Raw genomic sequence first — 19467 nt, forward strand, 5'->3', positions numbered from 1 at the left:
ACTTGTATAGAGGGAAAACTGACTTCATTTTCTGAATGTACATACCTCCAAATTCACAACAGCTGCATCTGAAAGAACAAGATCTTCATTCTTTTCAAATATATGTTCCAGCCGCAGTAGCACTGTATTATTCTTCCACGGTTCCAGTGTTAGAATGTGGACATTTTGTGGGATGTTTTGAAGGATTCCTGAGAACTAGAATGGAAAGCTCAAATGAGTGAAATAAAAAAATTTCTGCCATTTTAATTCTGGTGGAAAATGGCGTACACACACCATTAATTATTTCTATTTTTTTCCAGAAAGTACAGCATTCTAAATATATAACCACATATTGAAGACAATGGTTTCAAGAGTAAAGCTGATTTCTGCCATAATAACACATCAATATTTCACCAGAACAATGCTTGTCAACTTCACATGGACCACATGGGACTGCATAATTGTGGTTGCTGTTCTTCTGGAAAGGTAACTGTGCATCTTCCAGCATTTTAGCAATGATACTGTTGCAGAAAGTAAATGAATACGTGATCCGCAATTCCTGCTGGAGAAATGATGGACTACATTTTTATCAGTAGGTTAACAACCAGCCTTGTTAGTCACTGTTGCTAGAACTGACTGATTTGGCAAGTTCTGAATCTGCTTTGTTACCAATATTCCATTTCAAGCTTTTCAGTAAAGTATGTTTCTGTCATGAGGGATCTTTCAAGACTGCTCACACCCATTAACAAGTGTCACAATTATGCACACTTAATTTATGATTTGACTATAGGATTCACAACTAAAAGTACTGGTATTTTATGAAACGCAAAAATAAAATCCATTGTCATTGGTTTGTTCCATTTTAAGCTTACTGCAACTGAGTATTTTTCAGCAGACAAGTCTCACTTTCTTTTATAAAGTCGACAGAAGATAAATAAAAGTGAGACATGACAGGCTTCCACTGCTGGTGTCATTTTGGATAACATAATTTTGGTTATTGAGCCACATCACTGTAAACTACTAAAAAAACTAAGTTGCTGAGCTTTGACTTACTTGCAGTGGTCCTCTTCAGGGTGGTTCACTGTTGTGTACTGTTGGACGTCTTCCTTTATGTACCATCATTTTCAGTCAGCTGGTGGTTATCGATATCACATGTATGAGACGTCACTGGGCAATTTGAAGAGTTCTTATTGAGAGAATAGCTATATCGTACCCTGGGGCCTAATTGGAAGGTAACTCTAATATGTTAGCATATTGGCTGGCTGTTGTTTGTGCTACTCTGGTAAGTGATTCGTAGGCAATCTCTCATTTGTGATTGGAAGGCAATACCAAATCGACAGCTTGTATCTCGGGGGCAGTGTTTTAGTGCAGTAAGGCATGAGAGTGCACAACTGTTCTCATGCAGCTGGCCACTCTCAAACATACGCAAGAGGCATCAGTGTCTGTGTAGACAAGGTTCTCCATTATGAGATTTTCACTCTGCAGCGGAGTGTGCGCTGATATGAAACTTCCTGGCAAATTAAAACTGTGTGCCGGACTGAGACTCGAACTCAGGACCTTTGCCTTTCTCAGGCAAGTGCTCCACGAACTGAGCTACTCAAGCACGAATCAGGACCTTTGCCTTTCACGGACAAGTGCTCTGTGAGGGCGGGGCATGAGTCGTGCTTGGGTAGCTCAGTTGGTAGAGCACTTGCCCGCTAAAGGCATAGGTCCCGAGTTCCAGTCTCAGTCTGGCACACAGTTTTAATCTGCCAGGAAGTTTCAAGGTTCTCCATTGTGCAGGAGTCAGATCTGTATTTCACAATGGCTGCAAGATCCAAGACTTGTTGAGGCTCACTAAGGATTCTGTGAATACTCTCAACACTGCAGCTGTCTATGAACTTGGGTGTGAATGTGGTGAAGTCTATGTTGGTGAAACCGAAAGACTCATTAATACTCTTGTTTTGGAGCATGAGTGTTACATGTAATGAACAGAACACAAGTCAGTTGTAGCAGAATATCACCAGGAATATAGACATCCTATCAGTTTTCAAGAACCTCATGTACTTGCAGTGGATGCAGGAACAGAGAGTAAGAGAGGCAACTGAAATAGTTAAACACCCTAACAACGTGAACAGGGATGATAGCCAGAAGTCACCTACACTCTGCCTGCCAGCACTTCCAGCCCAGCAGGCAGAATGTGTTTGCCAGCCAACAGCAACAATCAACCCAAGTTTAACAGTATAAACAGCAGCAATGACAGAACTGCCATACAGCCTCAACACCTCACTACAGGAAAACACTACCCCTTGGATACAAGCTGCCAGTTTGCTATTGCATTCCAATTACCAACAAGAGATTGCCTACCAATCGGTTACCAGAGCGGAACAGGCAACCGTCAGTTGATACCAATCTCATTACTAGAGTTGCCTCTAGGGTAGCACAGTCTCTTCAAACTGCCCAATGACATCTCAGATCTGTGACATTGGTAGACACCAGCTAACTAAAAATTTTAGTATATGAAGGAAGGCATTCGCCAGCATACAGCAATGAAGCACCCTGAAGAGGGCCACAGCAAGTCCTTCAAAATATTGGTGGTGTAGTTGTTTTAGTAGTTTACAATGACACAGCCAAATACCCAAAATTATTTTGTCCAAAACATGAAACAAGCCTGGTGAAAAATACTCTTTAATTTCAATAAGTTTAAAATAATAACAATTTATTATAACATCTGCTGTGGAAGACAGCCACACAAACAATTAAAAAATAAAAGTTAATTTATTATAAACAAAATGTATAAGCATTCCATTCTTCATAACATAAAATGGTATCTTTCAGATTTTCCTAGCAAAACTAATGGCTTCTAATTTTCTGTTTTTTCAGTCAAGTTATTGCGGTCATATTCCTTCCACAGTGTTTCAGTAACCTCTCTAGTTGTTTCCATCAACTTTTCTTCATCAGATGTAGGAGGCACATTACACTGCTCCCTGTTTGGAGTCCAACCAAACTGTAAGTGGGACACACTGTGCTATAGCAGTGATTACAGCAATATGGAGTGTGTAAAGTACAAAGTTAGTTTGTATTCGAAACAAATAAGCAACAAAAGCTGTACTCATTGCTCATTGGAGAAATTTACATGTGTGTACTGTTCACTATGTGCTATTGTTCATTCACTTATAGCATCCTTCAGGCAATCTGTAGCTTCACCTACACAATGGATGACCCTCACTCACAAAAGGTGTCCAAATGAGCTGAGCAGCATTTCACGGACAGGAGGGTACTTGCGTTGTCCTCTGGAACACCTGACCTATTAATGAACATCTCTGTCCCTAGGACCCAGCTCCAACTAATATCCATGCATTGCCAGAAGTGGTTGAGTTGACATGCAGCTTGATGACTTCCTAACACTTCCAGTGTCTTGTGGTGTCAAAGACACAATGCACTGTCACTAGCATTTGGCAGAATGCAGTATAAATGATCAGAGGTGCTTGACTCATGTAATAGCATCACACATATACTGAAAACCTCCCCTGGGGACATTTGAGGACAGACGTAATCTATTCCAAGAGGGTCTATTTACAAAGTTTCAAGAAACAGTATTAAGTGAGAAATATAAAAATTTGCTACTGTCACCTGGGTATAACTTTTGTAAAGGATATGTAGACAAGCTGTGTTTCCTCCTGTAGTGCATATGCAAATGGAATAGGAAGAAACCTTAATAGTCGGTACAATCAGAAATACCCTAGTCTATGCATTTCACTGTGGATTACAGGATAATTGGTACAGATCTTTGCATTTTGATTACATGAGCGATCAAAATGTTTTCTTGTGAATAATTCATGCTTTATCTAGGTTTCTTGTGAACTAATATTCATATTTTCACTGACCACAAGGCTGCACAGATACTGACAGAAGCTATAAATCATATCAGCAAGAAAAAATAAACAATATGATGGCAAAGTTAAAGATTTCAAGAGTATGCTAAGAAGATCACAATTTTTTGACAGGAACTGCACTACTTTCAGTGAATCTACATCAGATTTTCATTATCGCTTCAATGATTCATGCCCAGAAATTACCTTCACAGTAAGTAACTGCAAAAACATATAAAAATGTAACTGGATAAATCATGAAGTGGAAACAGCAAGAAGAAAACTTAGACTTTGTGGTGGAATGCAATTGGCCCAGTGACCTATCTTTGGACTTCCATCTTTAAGGTTCACGACAGATAGCGCACAGACCTTCAGTTCATTGAATTGGAGTGATTGTGTGTTTACATGTAGCGATATCAAGCTGATCATTAAAGTGCTTATCTTTAGATGTAGAATCGTAGCATATTCATTGTATACATTTAAACCATCATACCTACTTCCACAACTTTTCCAATGTGCCATGCTAAAGAATAGCAATAATAATACTTTATGAACTATCATGATTATTACAAAGATCTGGTGTTAGAAACTAAAAGTAGATTCATAGACATGTGGCATATGTGACACTTTTCTGATTATTCTGTTTGGCTTTTTGCTTGCTGTCTTTGTTCTCTCACACCATGTTCGACATCCACTTCTGTATTCACTCTGTTCAGTGACTAAATAAATGTTCATTTTGATACTAAAACTGTGTTATTATGGTTCTACACCACATAACACCCACAGTGGTGACCCCGTCTTCAACATTGTATGTTCAGGAATTATTTTGTGCTTACTTTCACTAGTATTGGACTCTGTGTGTCAGCCCACACTGTCTTGAAAAATATGGATTTACTAGTGTCGTTCCATGCAAGTGCGTCACACCCTAGCAATTGTGCTTGTGCTTTTAATAGTGTACCTAGTGTACAGTTGGTAAAAAGTGAACAATTTTCTGGCCCCAACCATGACAGCCCAGCATGGCCACCATCAAATGCTACTCTGCAGCAGAGCCTGCCGCCCGGACAGTGCACGCTGCTCACCGACATTGGGAACGATAATCATGTGAAGGACATTGTGCTTCACCCTCCAAATAAGCAGTCGTCTTCCGGCTGGTTCGATGTGCAGATGCAGTTCAAGAATTGTACTCCAAAAGCTCGTATGCTTGGGGTCGCACATTTTTACTTGCTTGACATCATTGCACCCAGCCCCCTCCCCTCTCGCAAGCCATCTCTGCTACAATGGTCGCTTCTGCCGTACTGGTTGCTGTAACCATCACTCCATGGTCACATCAAGATCGCTTTCTACCTGCTCCTGTAATGGCACTGGCCATTTCTTCCACACCAGTTTCAGGATCAGCCCCCCCCCCCCCTGGCTGTTTTGTGACCACCTACCGCCCATTGTTCACCCGGCGCTGGCTGTTATGACAGCACAATGTCTGCCTTTGGGTCTGCAGTTGTAACACATTGTGCCATCGGTTGTGCCAGTCCACGCCTCTTCATGTGCTCTCTCATTTATCGGACATCTGCAAACAGATCGATGGGCTACACACTCATAACATGGAGTTATGCTCAGGCATTGCTATTGCCTCTCTTCAACTGGCTCATGCACAGGTTACCTTATGCTGCCTATCTGCGGAGCCGTTCTTGTCTACATAGCTTCCCTCTCCTACAGTGTCTTCGCTCTGCCCTGCTCCTGTGTCGAGCTGCACCTTTGCTACTGTCATTTCCGTGCGGATGCAATTGGACCTACAGGACATACCTGCCCCTGCTTCGCGGGATTCTTCGCATTGTGTGGCCATCGCACCACACCCACCCTCATCGTTTCCCACCTAGGCCGCACCCACATCACTGCGGCCTGGCTCGGATGTCCATGTCCCCACTTTACGGGATCACTCGCTCTCCGTGGCTATTGTGTCGCGTGCTCAGCCGTCGCTGAAGCTTGGTATACACCACCCAGCACTCCAAGGTCAGTCAACCACCACCTCTCGTGCCCCCCCCCCCCCCCCCCCCTTTCCCCACTACACATGCCTCCCTTTGTGGGTCTCACCAATCACCAATGGCACCTGCCACCGAATCCTCACCACGGATAGCCCGCCCATACGTCACAAAGCTTGACATCGTAACGCTACAAAACTGTTGCGAGCGAAAGAGATAGTTCAGCATTTATTGGTTTCGGGTGTGCTCTGACCTTCTGACAGTAACAGGTCCTCCCCTATTCACCTGGTGTCTAAGAAAAATGGTTCGCTCCACATGTGCGGCGAATACAAGTCCCTTAATGCTAAAACTATTATAGATGACTATCCGATTCCTCATATAAAGGATTTCATGCAGTTACTGCATGGCTCGAAGTTGTTTTCTGTATTGGACTATGTGATGGCATATCACCAAATTCTGATGCATGAAAATGGCAATCATTACACCTTTTGGCCTTTTCAGATACTGCTTCATGCCATATGGCTTAAAAAATGCTGGCAATGTTTCATTGATTTGATTTTGCTACCACTTCCTTTCGCTTTTGCCTATTCAGGTGACATCTTTTCCTCGTCTGTGGAGGAATCCAAATTTCACCTTGCTGCATTTCGTGCAACTCTTGTGGCCAATGGTGTGGTTATTAATGACAACAAACTGCAGCTCTGTTCCACAACTGTTACTTTCCTCGGTCATACGACCTCGGGAGATGGCCTCTGCCCTACTGACTCATGAATCGTGAACATCCTCGCTCTGCCTTTCCCCGAGAATTATGCACAACTGTGCCCTTTCCTAGGGCTGGTGAACTTTTAGCGGCAACATATACTTCGGGCTGTCTCCATCCAGTCGGCGCTAACTGACGCCCTCTCCGTTAAAGATACAAATGGAAAGCACAAACTGGACTGGACTAGGTCCATGCTGGGTGCTTTTGACAATCTGGAATTGGTCATCGCGCAGGCTATCACTCCCCTGCACCCCGACCCCCAGACACGGATTTCTATCAATACCGGCGCTAGTGAGTCGGCAGTGGGTGCTGTCCTCCAACAGCACACTGCAGACTCAATGCAGCCACTGTGTTTCCTCTCAAAAAAGCTTATGAGGAGTCAGTGTAAATGGTCGGCCTTTGACCGCAAGCTCCTCACGGTTTATGAGGCAGTCAAACCTTTCAGGAGTGACGTCAAAGGACGCACTTTCACCATCTGTTCTCATCATAAAAATCTTGTTGACGTGATCTGAAACCCGGTGAAAGATCTCCCATTGTGCCACATCAGGCACACAGACTTTATTTGCCAATATTCTTTGGGTGCTCGTTACATCCGTGGTGCGGAAAATGTAGTTTGAAATTTGCCGTGAACACCTCTCGTATTACGAGAATGAAGGTGACGCCTTTCTCCATTCAATTGTGACATTAGACAAAACCTAGGTACACCATTTTGACCCAGAGAACTGTGAGATTGTGGTTGCCGAAACAGTTTGTCTACTTCTTCCGTGACGGCTTTGGAAAACTTGTTCATCGTTGGCAGAAATGTATCCAATTATGTGGAAAAGTGAATATTGGTAATTAAAGGTCACATTCTAAAGATTATTTTTGTATTTGATTTATTAAAATATTCCCATCCAAACCCAATTATTGAAGGCAGAGGCATTACTTTTGATTCAACCCTCTTATATTCTGTAATGGAATGACATTTTGTGTAATTGCTACCGTCTCACTACCACTGCACAGGAAGATTTACATTCACTGGGATATTTTGTTTTGGTTCTAGGTATCAAAGCCAAACATTAGTTACAATTATTAGAATAAACACTACGTGTAATCAGGATTAGTTACCGTATTTATCTTAATCTTAATGAGTGCATATTTGTCACATCACTCTTGCAAAACTGTGTGGATAATAGACCTATAAAAGATATGAAACCCAACCTACAGCTACTATGTGTATTGTTGTTACCTCTGTAGTGTAAGATGTCCATTCATCAAATGACATGCTTAGTGGAGTAACAAAAATCCATGGGCTCAGCAACTTCTCTTGTGCCAGCAGTCTCTCTTGGGCTGCAAGGCTCATGTTTCCAGATCCTTCAGTTGGGCCTACAACCAAATAATGCTTCCCTCTTGCAACTCGGCCCTTACCAAATGCTTCATCTTCAAGTGCTTCACCAACACCTTTCCCATCATCATACAACAGACGACGATGAACCTGTGTTACAAATGAGAGTTGCTTTAATGACATTGCTTTTTGGTCCATTATAATTTTCATTTTCTGATAATTTTATAAGATGAAAGTGAAAGCCATATCTTTTGTGCACATGCCTCAGTTTTCATTACACTCACTTTGATATCTAACGTACAGGGTGTTAAAAATATGTTGAGTACTTTCAGAGGTGGTAGTACTCACAGAAATAACAAAAACAAGTTAAATAAATGTAGATACGGAAACACATACTACTCTTTGAAGTTGACATAGTTTCTGCTGTACATGCTGACATGCATTGAAGACATGTTCTGGTAGTGTCTGTGCATTGTTGATATAAGTTAGATTTGATTATATATTCTTTTTGGTTCATGATACAGAACCAGCCATAGAACAAGAATACACATGTACTGTCACAATAAGATAGATATACCATGTTGGCCAGTCGGTTTGTGGGATTAAAGGGACCAGACTGCTACGGTCATCAGTCCCTTATATACTATGTTCCTTCTACAGATAATATATTACATTATTTGATAAAAAGTATCTGCACAACATTGTGTAATGCAGAACTGACCACTAGTTGTCCCTACAAATTGACTTTCCAAGATAAAAGAAGATCAGATTAGTTTTTCGTTTCATAGATACATGCCGAGGAGATCCTTGTGGATGTGGAAGGGAGGGAGTATTGTGTTGTCAGCAGAGAAGCATTAACAGCATAATGTGGACTGGTCACCGAGTGCCACCTGAGTAACAAATTCCTTGAGGTACAGTTTAACCCTTCTAAAGGTACTAGTGTCAGCTGTGACCACAAAGTGGAAATGTGAAGGAACAAGCATAGCCAAATCAAAACCAGGTAGACCTCTGGTACTCATGGACAGGGATCATCCAGCATTGTGGAGGTCGGTTGTGAAAAATCTCATAAAATCAGTGGAAACAAGTGCTACCAGCAGTCAAGCTACCACAATGACTGTATATCTAAAAACAAAGGTGATGTGACTTACCAAACAAAAGTGCTGGCAGGTCGATAGACACACAAACAAACACAAACATACACACAAAATTCAAGCTTTCGCAACCAATGGTTGCTTCATCAGGAAAGAGGGAAGGAGAGGGAAAGATGAAAGGATGTGGGTTTTAAGGGAGAGGGTAAGGAGTCATTCCAATCCCGGGAGCAGAAAGACTTACCTTAGGGGGAAAAAAGGACAGGTATACACTCGCACACAAACACATATCCATCCGCACATACACAGACACAAGCAGACATTTGTAAAGGCAAAGAGTTTGGGCAGAGATGTTGTTGGAAGACAGGTGAGGTATGAGCGGCAACAACTTGAAATTAGCGAAGGTTGAGGCCTGGAGGATAACGAGAAGAGAGAATATACTTAAGGGCAAGTTCCCATCTCCGGAGTTCTGACAGGTTGGTGTTAGTGGGAAGTATCCAGATAACCCGCATGGTGTAACAGTGTGCCAAGATCTGCTGGCAATGCACCAAGGCATGTTTAGCCACAGGGTGATCTTTGTTACCAACAAACACCATCTGCCTGTGTCCATTCATGCGAATGGACAGTTTGTTGCTGATCATTCCCACATAGAAAGCTTCACAGTGTAGGCAGGTCAGTTGGTAAATCACGTGGGTGCTTTCACACGTGGCTCTGTCTTTGATCGTATACACCTTCCGGGTTACAGGATTGGAGTAGGTTGTGGTGGGAGGGTGCATGGACAGGTTTTACACTGGGGGTGGTTACAAGGGTAGGAGCCAGAGGGTAGGGTAGGGGGTTTGGGGATTTCATAGGGATGAACCAAGAGGTTACGAAGGTTAGGTGGACGGCAGAAAGACACTCTTGGTGGAGTAGGGGAGGATTTCATCAAGGATGTATCTCATTTCAGGGCAGGATTTGAGGAAGTTGTATCCCTGCTGGAGAGCCACATTCAGAGTCTGATCCAGTCCCGGAAAGTATCCTGTCGCAAGTGGGGCACTTTTCGGGTGCTTCTGTGGGAGATTCTGGGTTTGAGGGGATGAGGAAGTGGCTCTGGTTATTTGCTTCTGTACCAGATTGGGAGGGTAGTTGTGGGATGCGAAAGCTGTTTTCAGGTTGTCAGTGTAAAGGTTGAGGCATTCGGGGTTGGAGCAGATTCGTTTGCCAAGAAGACCTAAGCTGTAGGGAAGGAACCGTTTGATATGGAATGGGTGGCAGCTGTCATAATGGAGGTACTGTTGCTTGTTGTTGGGTTTGATGTGGACGGATGTGTGAAGCTGGCTATTGGATGGATGGATGGAGGTCAACGTCGAGGAAAGTGGCATGGAATTTGGGGTAGGACCAGGTGAATCTGATGGAACCAAAGGAGTTGAGGTTGGAGAGGAAATTCTGGAGTTCTTCTTCACTGTAAGTCCTGATCATGAAGATGTCATCAATAAATCTGTACCAAACTTTGGGTTGGCACGCCTGGGTGGCCAAGAAGGCTTCTTCTAAATGACCCATAAATAGGTTGGCGTACGAGGGGGCCATCCTGGTACCAATGGCTGTTCCCTTTAATTGCTGGTATGTCTGGATTTCAAAAGTGAAGAAGTTGTGGGTTAGGATGAAACTGGCTAAGGTAATGAGGAAAGAGGTTTTAGGTGGGGTGGCAGGAGATCGATGTGAAAGGAAGGACTCCATCGCAGTGAGGACCTGGATTTGTGGAGATTTCAGTGTAGATTTCTTAAAAGATTCTGATGGTTAAAATTATCTGGAATCACTATTTCATTTATTAAATTCCTGTTCCGACACTGACAATGTTGAGTGTTTATGGAAAAAGTTCAAGGCAATCATAAAATGTGTTTTAGACAGGTATGTGCTGAGTAAAAGTGTGAGGGACGGGAAAAACCCACCATGGTACAACAACAAAGTTAGGAAACTACTGCGAAAGCAAAGAGAGCTTCACTCCAAGTTTAAATGCAGCCAAAACCTCTCAGACAAACAGAAGCTAAACGATGTCAAAGTTAGCGTATGGATGGCTATGCGTGAAGCGTTCAGTGAATTCGAAAGTAAAATTCTATGTACCGACTTGACAGAAAATCCTAGGAAGTTCTGGTCTTACGTTAAATCAGTAAGTGGCTTGAAACAGCATATCCAGACACCCTGGGATGATGATGGCATTGAAACAGAGGATGACACGCATAAAGCTGAAATACTAAATTCCTTTTTCCAAAGCTGTTTCACAGAGGAAGACCGCATTGCAGTTCCTTCTCTAAATCCTATCACAAACGAAAAAATGGCTGACATTGAAATAAGTGTCCAAGGAATAGAAAAGCAACTGGAATCACTCAACAGAGGAAAGTCCACTGGACCTGATGGAATACTAATTCGATTCTACACAGAGTATGCGAAAGAACTTGCCCCCCTTCTAACAGCCATGTACCGCAAGTCTCTATAGGAACAGAATGTTCCAAATGATTAGAAAAGAGCACAGGTAGTCCCAGTCTTCAAGAAGGGTCGTCAAGCAGATGCGCAAAACTATAGACCTATATCTCTGACGTCAATCTGTTGAAGAATTTTAGAACATGTTTTTTGCTTGAGTATCATGTCGTTTTTGGAAACCCAGAATCTACTCTGTAGGAATCAACATGGATTCCGGAAACAGCAATCGTGTTAGACCCAACTCTCTTTATTTGTGCATGAGACCCAGAAAATATTAGGTACAGGCTCCCAGGTAGATGCTATTTTTCTTGATTTCCAGAAGGCTTTCGATACAGTTCCGCACTGTCGCCTGATAAACAAAGTAAGAGTCTACGGAATATCAGACCAGTTGTGTGGCTGGATTGAAGAGTTTTTAGCAAACAGAAGACAGCATGTTGTTATCAATGGAGAGACGTCTACAGACATTAAAGTAACCTCTGGCATGACACAGGGGAGTGTACGGGACCATTGCTTTTCACAATATATATAAATGACCTAGTAGATAGTGTCTGAAGTTCCATGCGGCTATTCGCGGATGATGCTGTAGTATACAGAGAAGTTGCAGCATTAGAAAATTGTAGTGAAATGCAGGAAGATCTGCAGCGGATAGGCACTTGGTGTAGGGAGTGGCAACTGACCCTTAACATAGACAAATGTAATGTATTGCGAATACATAGAAAGAAGATCCAAAGAAGAGCGGCGCGTTTCGTCGCAGGGTTATTTGGTAACCGTGATAGTGTTACGGAGATGTTTAACAAACTCAAATGGCAAACTCTGCAAGAGAGGTGCTCTGCATCGCGGTGTATCTTGCTCGCCAGGTTTCGAGAGTGTGCGTTTCTGGATGAGGTATTGAATATATTGCTTCCCCCTACTTATACCTCCCGAGGAGATCACGAATGTAAAATCAGAGAGATTAGAGCGTGCACGGAGGCTTTCAGACTGTCGTTCTTCCCGCGAACCATACGAGACTGGAACAGGAAAGAGAGGTAATGACAGTGGCACGTAAAGTGCCCTCCGCCACACACTGTTGGGTGGCTTGCGGAGTATAAATGTAGATGTAGGCACACTCTTATAACAAACCAGGGTTTCACAAATGCTGCACCTTTCTTTTACATGAGAGTTTTCTGAGAAATAATAATTTTAACATGACAAATATTATTAAAATGATTTGAGTGCCTGAAGTGGCAATGTGAGTAAATAATAATGACTATGAACTAATCAAGTTACTACTACTACTACTACTACTACTACTAGTAGTAGTAGTAGTAGTAGTAGTAGCAGCAGCAGCAGCAGTAATAATGATAATAGTGACAATAATAATAATAATAATGATAGTGGAAGATTTAAAAAGAATTTATTGGTGTGTGAGATATATGTTTTCTTATACAGCAAGTTCTGAGGAAAGGAAATTTAAGGAGCTGTACCAACTCAAGAGTACTGGGAAATGAGGAAGATCTGATCGGAAGGAAGAATGTACAAGGGCTATGGCTGCATAGAGAACCAATAGTTATCCTTCTGGTGGAAACGTCTGTTTCTGTCCTGGTGTTTAGATAAAGAGTGTTAAAGTCAAGGAGATATCTGAGGGATAGTGTTCATTGATAAGACAACAGAGAAGACATAAGGCACAGAAATCTCTGCACTTGCCTACACACAGCCAGAACAGCTGTGTCTATGATGGGGAAATATTATCTGACAGTTGAAAATCACAGACATAATGGACACAGGCTTTCGTAACCAGTTCCAGGTGCCATGAGATTTCTTGAGAAAGGCCTCAAGAGATAACATCACTGTACTTAATAACTGGAAATATAGGAGTTGGTACAAGTTTTATTTTCAGGTCAATAGGGAACAGCTTTTCATATTTCTGTAGGGCATGGAGAGATGCTTATGGATTCTTGCCCATTGAAGTTACATGCAACGTCAAATTCAGATTCTCATCTATTATTACTCCTAGAATATTTGCTTTTTATTTATTTATTTATTTATACATCAAGTTCCATAGAACAAAATTGAGGAGCAAATCTCTAAGATCGTGGAACATGTCAGTACATGAAATTACAACATAAAAGTAATAACAAATAAAAATAAAATATTTATGAACCTGAAAAAAGTCAAGCCATTAGTTTAAGTAAATGCAATCAAAAATACAACAAGAATCAGCTTACGTTTTTAAGGAACTCCTTGACAGAATAGAATGAGTGACCCATGAGGACACTCCTCAGTTTCGATTTGAAAGCACATGGTTTACTGTTAAGGTTTTTGAATCTGAGAGGTAGCCTATTGAAAATGGATGCAGCAGTATACTGCATACCTTTCTGGACAAGAGTTAAGGAAGTCCCGATCCTAATGCAGGTTTGATTTCTGCTCAGTATTAACTGAGTGAAAGCAGCTTGTTCTTGGAAATAAGCTATTATTGTTAACAAGAAATAACAGTAAGGAATATACATATAGAGAGGCCAATGTCAAAATACCCAGACTTGTGAACAGGGGTCGACAAGAGATTTGTAAACTTACACCACTTATTGCATGAACTGCCTGTTTCTAAGCCAAAAATATCATTTTAGAATTGGAAGTTACCCCAAAATATAATACCATACAACATAAGCGAATGAAAATAAGCAAAATAGACGAATTTTTGTGCTGAACGATCACTCACTTTAGATACTGTTTGAATAGTAAAAATGGCAGCATTAAGTCTTTGAACTAGTTCCTGAACATGGGCTTTCCATGAGAGTTTACTATCTATATAAACACCTAGAAATTTGAACTGTTCAGTTTCACTAATTATATGCTCATTCTGTGAAATTAAAACATTGGATTTTGTTGAATTGTATGTTAGAGACTGTAAAAACTGAGTCTTACTGTGATTTAGCATTAATATATTTTGTACAAACCATGAACTTAGGTCATGAACTGCCCTATTTGAAACCGAGCCACTGTTGCACACAACATCCTTTACTACCGAGCTAGTGTCATCAGAAACAGAAATATTTTAGAGTTAGTTGTAATACTGATTCGTGGGGCACCCCCACTAGACTGTACCCCCCTCAGACCCCACATCACAGTCATTCTCAACATTGTGAATAATGACCTTTTGCTGTGTGTTGCTAAGGTAAGGGGTGAACCAATTGTGTGCTGAAGGAGAAAAGTTTCTATTTGTCCCACTTAACATTAAAAATGATAAGGGTTCCTGATGTTTTGGGCTAATGAGCCTACAATGACCAAAGTATGACTTGGGGTTTGGATGGATATCCATAAACCATTTTGATAGTGCACACAGGTCAGTATTCAGATTCGTGGCATCTGGCTTATTGGGTTTGCTCTTAGATACAACTGGAGGTCATCAGTATACATGTGGTATTTGCAGAAGGACAAAACTGATGACACTTCATTAGCATACAATGAACACTAAACCCTCAGGAGCACCTGATACTATCAGCCTCCATTGTGACTGTACAGCATCAGACAAGAAGCATTGGTAGTGAGATGTCAGGTATAAGTGAAACCATTGCACTACAAATGGCAAGAAATTTAGGCTGCTAAGTTAGGCAAGTAAAATATCAAAGCTTTGCGGAAGTTTAAAAACCCCAAGATAGTTACCTCTTGCATATCAAAGGCAAGCTTCAGCTCAACTGTTAGGTCTATTAAGGCAGACGTAGTGCTGTGATGTTTATAGGAATCTGATAGGGACCCATTTAGTAGGCTGTCTGCAGTTACATAGTTTGTTAGCTGCTTGTGGACTAAATATTCTAAGGCCTTGGACAGTGAAGAAAGAATGTAAAATGGTTGGTAATCAGAGTGTTGTGGTAGTTTCATTTTTAGGTAGTGGCTTAACTAGTCCTTGTTGCCAGGTATCAGGGAAAAATCTTGTGGTTAAGGAGTGGTTCAAAATACCTATTATAGCGGGCAGTAGTGTGTCGGTAACATCTCCATCATTTGGACTGTGATGCCATCATTTCCAGTTTATGCTGATGTGATACACATGAGTGCATTTTTGAGGGTACAGCAAATAACATGCTTTAGATAGAATTTTTTGTGGCTACAGTCATGTACCCCCATGAAGTAAGCAATGAGTCATTGGCCGAATGTGTGAAGTGTGAAAATCTTTTTGTTGTGCCTGTCTGCAACTCAGCATTTCTGCTATATAGTGAATTATTTCTTAAAAGTTATATATTTTCAAATTGTTTATGAAACAACCTTATCCCCTTCGAAATACTCTCCATTACAAGTAAATCATTTGTGCCGCTGGTGCTTGGACTGTTTGAAACCCTTTTTGTAGTTATCTTTAGAAATGGTTGGCAGCTCCTCCCACATTTTCTTCTTGACTTCCTCAATGTTATTGAACTGGTGCCCTTTCATGCCCATTTTCATGTGTCAAAATAAGAAAAGGTCACCCAGAACCAGGTCAGTTGAGTAAGGTGTGTGGGGCAGGGGATCTATGTCATTTCTACCCAAAAACTGTCTTACAGAGATGTTTGTGCATACAGGTGTGTTGTCATGGTGGAAGAACCAGTCTATTGTCTGCCACAAATTGTGTCTTTCTTTTAATGAACACTGTTATTCAATCTGCTTAAAACTTCCAAAAAGGTTTGATTGACGGTCTGACCTGGGGGAAGAAATTTCAAATGAACTATGTCCTTGGCATCAAAAGAAGCAAGGTTTGATTGACAGTCTGACCTGGGGGAAGAAATTTCAAATGAACTATGTCCTTGGCATCAAAAGAAGCAAATCACCTTTCTTTTGATGTTTGATGTGACTTGATGTCTTTTTTGGTTTTTGGACAGGGTGGTGATGTTTTCCATTGGCTTGACTGTTACATTTTTCTGGGTCATAATCTCAGCACCATGACTCATCACTGGTAATAACCTTCGACAGAAAATATGGATCAGTTTCAAGTTGTTGTTTCACAGCATGACATGATTCAAACTGATGTTCCTTTTGGTTGTCAGTCAGCACCTGAGGAACAAACTTGGCAGCTATCCTATTTATTCCCAAATCTTGCGTTAAAATTCCCTGAATCAAGCTCCAAGGTAACCTACTAATCTCTGTTAGTTGATCAATTGGCTGTTGAGGGTCTGAGAGCCAAAGTTCTCAAATTTTTGATTATTTTTGTTGATTTGGGCAGTTGATGGATTTCCAGAACAAGGTTTCATGAACTGACATGCTGCCATTTTTAAATCAAGCGAACCAATCCTACTCATGAGTTTTTCCCATAGTGTCATCTTCGTAAGCTCTTTTCAACATTCAAACAGTTTCAGCAGCATTTTTACCATGAAGAAAACAAAATTTCGCAGCTGCACATTGTTCACTTAAACTTGTCACCATGAGAAACAAAATAAGAACACAGAAGTATTATCAGAAACAATCACTGCAGCTGAACAGAACAAGTCAGGTCAACAACACAGGCAGTACTGAACTGGCAATGAGTTCTGCTGTACATGCCTAGCAGCAGATGTGGGTACTACACATGCTCTGCCCACAGCAATGGGCATGCCTGAGTGATGTACTTCTCATAGCTTGACTGAGTCTGTTCTACCTCTGCTTGTAACCAATATGATTTTAAGGCATAGGGTCTACTTTGTATACCCATTCTGCTGTATCTCTATGATTCGTGAGCCATTTGATTCTTCGGTTAACTAAGGTGTAAGTTTCCTTCTTACTTTTTCCATCCTTAGGGGAGTGTGTTTGTCACATAGATGAATAAATTTGTTAATAAATAGTTTATGTCTGAGAAGGGAATAGAAGATGTCCCCCGAACTATTTCTTGCAACTCTCTTGCATGTTCAGACAAATTAATGCATTTGAATATTTTCAATCTGATTTCAGTGGTAAAATTCCTAACTCATGTGCAGCAAGACAGCAGGATCCTAACTGATAACATTCTTATAGAAAGTGTTCAGGCTAAAGCAATTAATGTGCACTATCTGATCATGTTTATTTATTTTTATTTATTTATTTATTGTTTCGTGGGACCAAATTAAGGAGAAGTCTCCATGGTCATGGAACAAGTCAATACATGAAATTATAACATGATAGTAGAAACAGGTAAAATGAAATATAAGAAACATATTCAGGTGACAATTCGTAAGTATAAATAAAGAAAATCACAATGTAACACTGGAATTTGCTTAATTTTTCAGCTCTTCCAGGAGATCCTTGACAGAATAGAAGGAGTGAGCCATGAGGAAACTCTTCAGTTTAGACTTAGTGTTTAGACTTAGTGTTTGGGCTATTGCTAAGATTTTTGAGTTCTTGCGGTAGCTTACTGAAAGTGGATGCAGCAGAATACTGCACTCCTTTCAGTATAAGAGTCAAGGAAGTGCATTCCATGTGCAGATTTGATTTCAGCTTGGTATTAACTGAGTGAAATCTGCTAACTCTTGGGAATAAGCCAATATTGCTAACAAGAAACAACATTAAAGAAGATATTTACTGTGAGGGCAATGTCAGAATTCCCAGACTATTGAATAGGGGTTGACAAGAGGTTCTTGAACTTACACCACATGTAGCTCGAACAGCCCATTTTTGAGCCAAAAATACCCTTTTTGAAGCAGAAGAATTACCCCCAAAAATTATACCATATGACATAAGAGTATGAAAAAATGCAAAGCAGACTACTTTTCATGTTGAACTGTCACTTATTTCAGATACTGTTCTAATGGTAAATAAAGCAGCATTTGGTTTCTGAACAAGATCCTGGACATGGGCTTTCCACGACAGCTTACTATCTATCCGAACGCCTAGGAAATTGAACTGTTCAGTCTCACTTATAATATGCCCATTCTCTCTGATCAAAATATCAGTTCTTGTTGAATTGTGAGTTAGAAACTGTAAAAACTGAGTCTTACTGTGAGTTAGAAACTGTAAAAACTGAGTCTTACTATGATTTAGCATCAAATTATTTTCCAGAAGCCACGATCTTATTTCATGAACTACATTATTTGATACTGTTTCAACATTACACACAAGATCCTTCACTACCAAGCTGGTGTCATCAGCAGACAGAAATATTTTTGAATCACCTGTAATACTAGAAGGCATATCATTTATATAAATAAGAAACAGCAGTGGCCCCAGCACTGACCCTTGGTGCACGCCCCACTTAACAGTGCCCCATTGGGACTGAACATCACTACCACTCTCAATATTGCGGAGAATTAGATTCTGCTTTCTGTTCTTAAAAGAAGAGGTGAACCAATTGTAAGCTACTCCCCTTACTCCATAATGGTCCAACTTCTGCAGTAATATTTTGTGGTCAACACAGTCAAAACCTTCAATTAATGCAGAGTTAATGGATATAAGCAACATTGCACCTTGAGACACATTGTGTTGGAAACTTTCCATCTGTTATGCCTTGTACTCCCACCAATTACCAAACTTTTCCCTGATTTCTCATTCTATTTTTAACATAGTTACACATGAAATATTTAACATGCACATAGATGCTTGAAAGTATTATGCAGTTATAATATTGGATGTGCTCATTTCAGTAATTCAATTACTTTTATTACAAGCTTGATCAATTAAAAGTTATACCTAATTGAAAATTCTACTGAAATATATATGGAACTAATTAACTTCTGAGATAATTAACACTGATATCTATAAGTAGCTACATCTTCCCTGCCATATTCCACCTATATGCTTGCTAGATTCTGAACTCTGACACTGTACCTTTGTTGCTATACTTTTTCCAAATCAAATAACACGTGCTACTAATTAATTAAACCACTACTTCAGGTTTCAGATAATTTATTGTAATCTACAAATTTTTCAAGATGGATGCCATATTCATAAGTAGGTTATTCTAAACACAGAAGCAAGAGGTGGTCCTTTATACTTTTATAATTTACTTACCTTCAGTATGTTCCATGAACAAAGCAGCTATTGAAATTTGTAGTTCATTCAAAAGAGAAAAGTCTAATCTAGCCAGTTGTCGGAACATGCATTTTCTGAGATTAAGAAAAATTTATACATCAGTGTTTAAACAACCCATCTC

The 19467-nt window shown here is 40.6% G+C and overlaps 1 protein-coding gene across 3 annotated transcripts in view; it reads right to left on the reverse strand.

The window, feature by feature from the left end:
• Nucleotides 1-19467, reverse strand: part of LOC126284807 (lysosomal alpha-mannosidase-like) — a 261589-nt gene that overhangs the window by 2186 nt on the left and 239936 nt on the right. For all 3 annotated transcript variants that reach the window (XM_049983989.1, XM_049983999.1, XM_049984008.1), the window contains 2 exons: nt 7789-8034; nt 46-195 (listed from right to left, as the gene is read on the reverse strand). In XM_049983989.1, the coding sequence (XP_049839946.1) occupies nt 46-195; nt 7789-8034 (396 nt within the window). The remainder of the gene's footprint in view (nt 1-45; nt 196-7788; nt 8035-19467) is intronic.

Source organism: Schistocerca gregaria, chromosome 1 (genome assembly GCF_023897955.1).
Source record: "Schistocerca gregaria isolate iqSchGreg1 chromosome 1, iqSchGreg1.2, whole genome shotgun sequence".
In the NCBI taxonomy this organism is placed as follows: domain Eukaryota; kingdom Metazoa; phylum Arthropoda; class Insecta; order Orthoptera; family Acrididae; genus Schistocerca; species Schistocerca gregaria.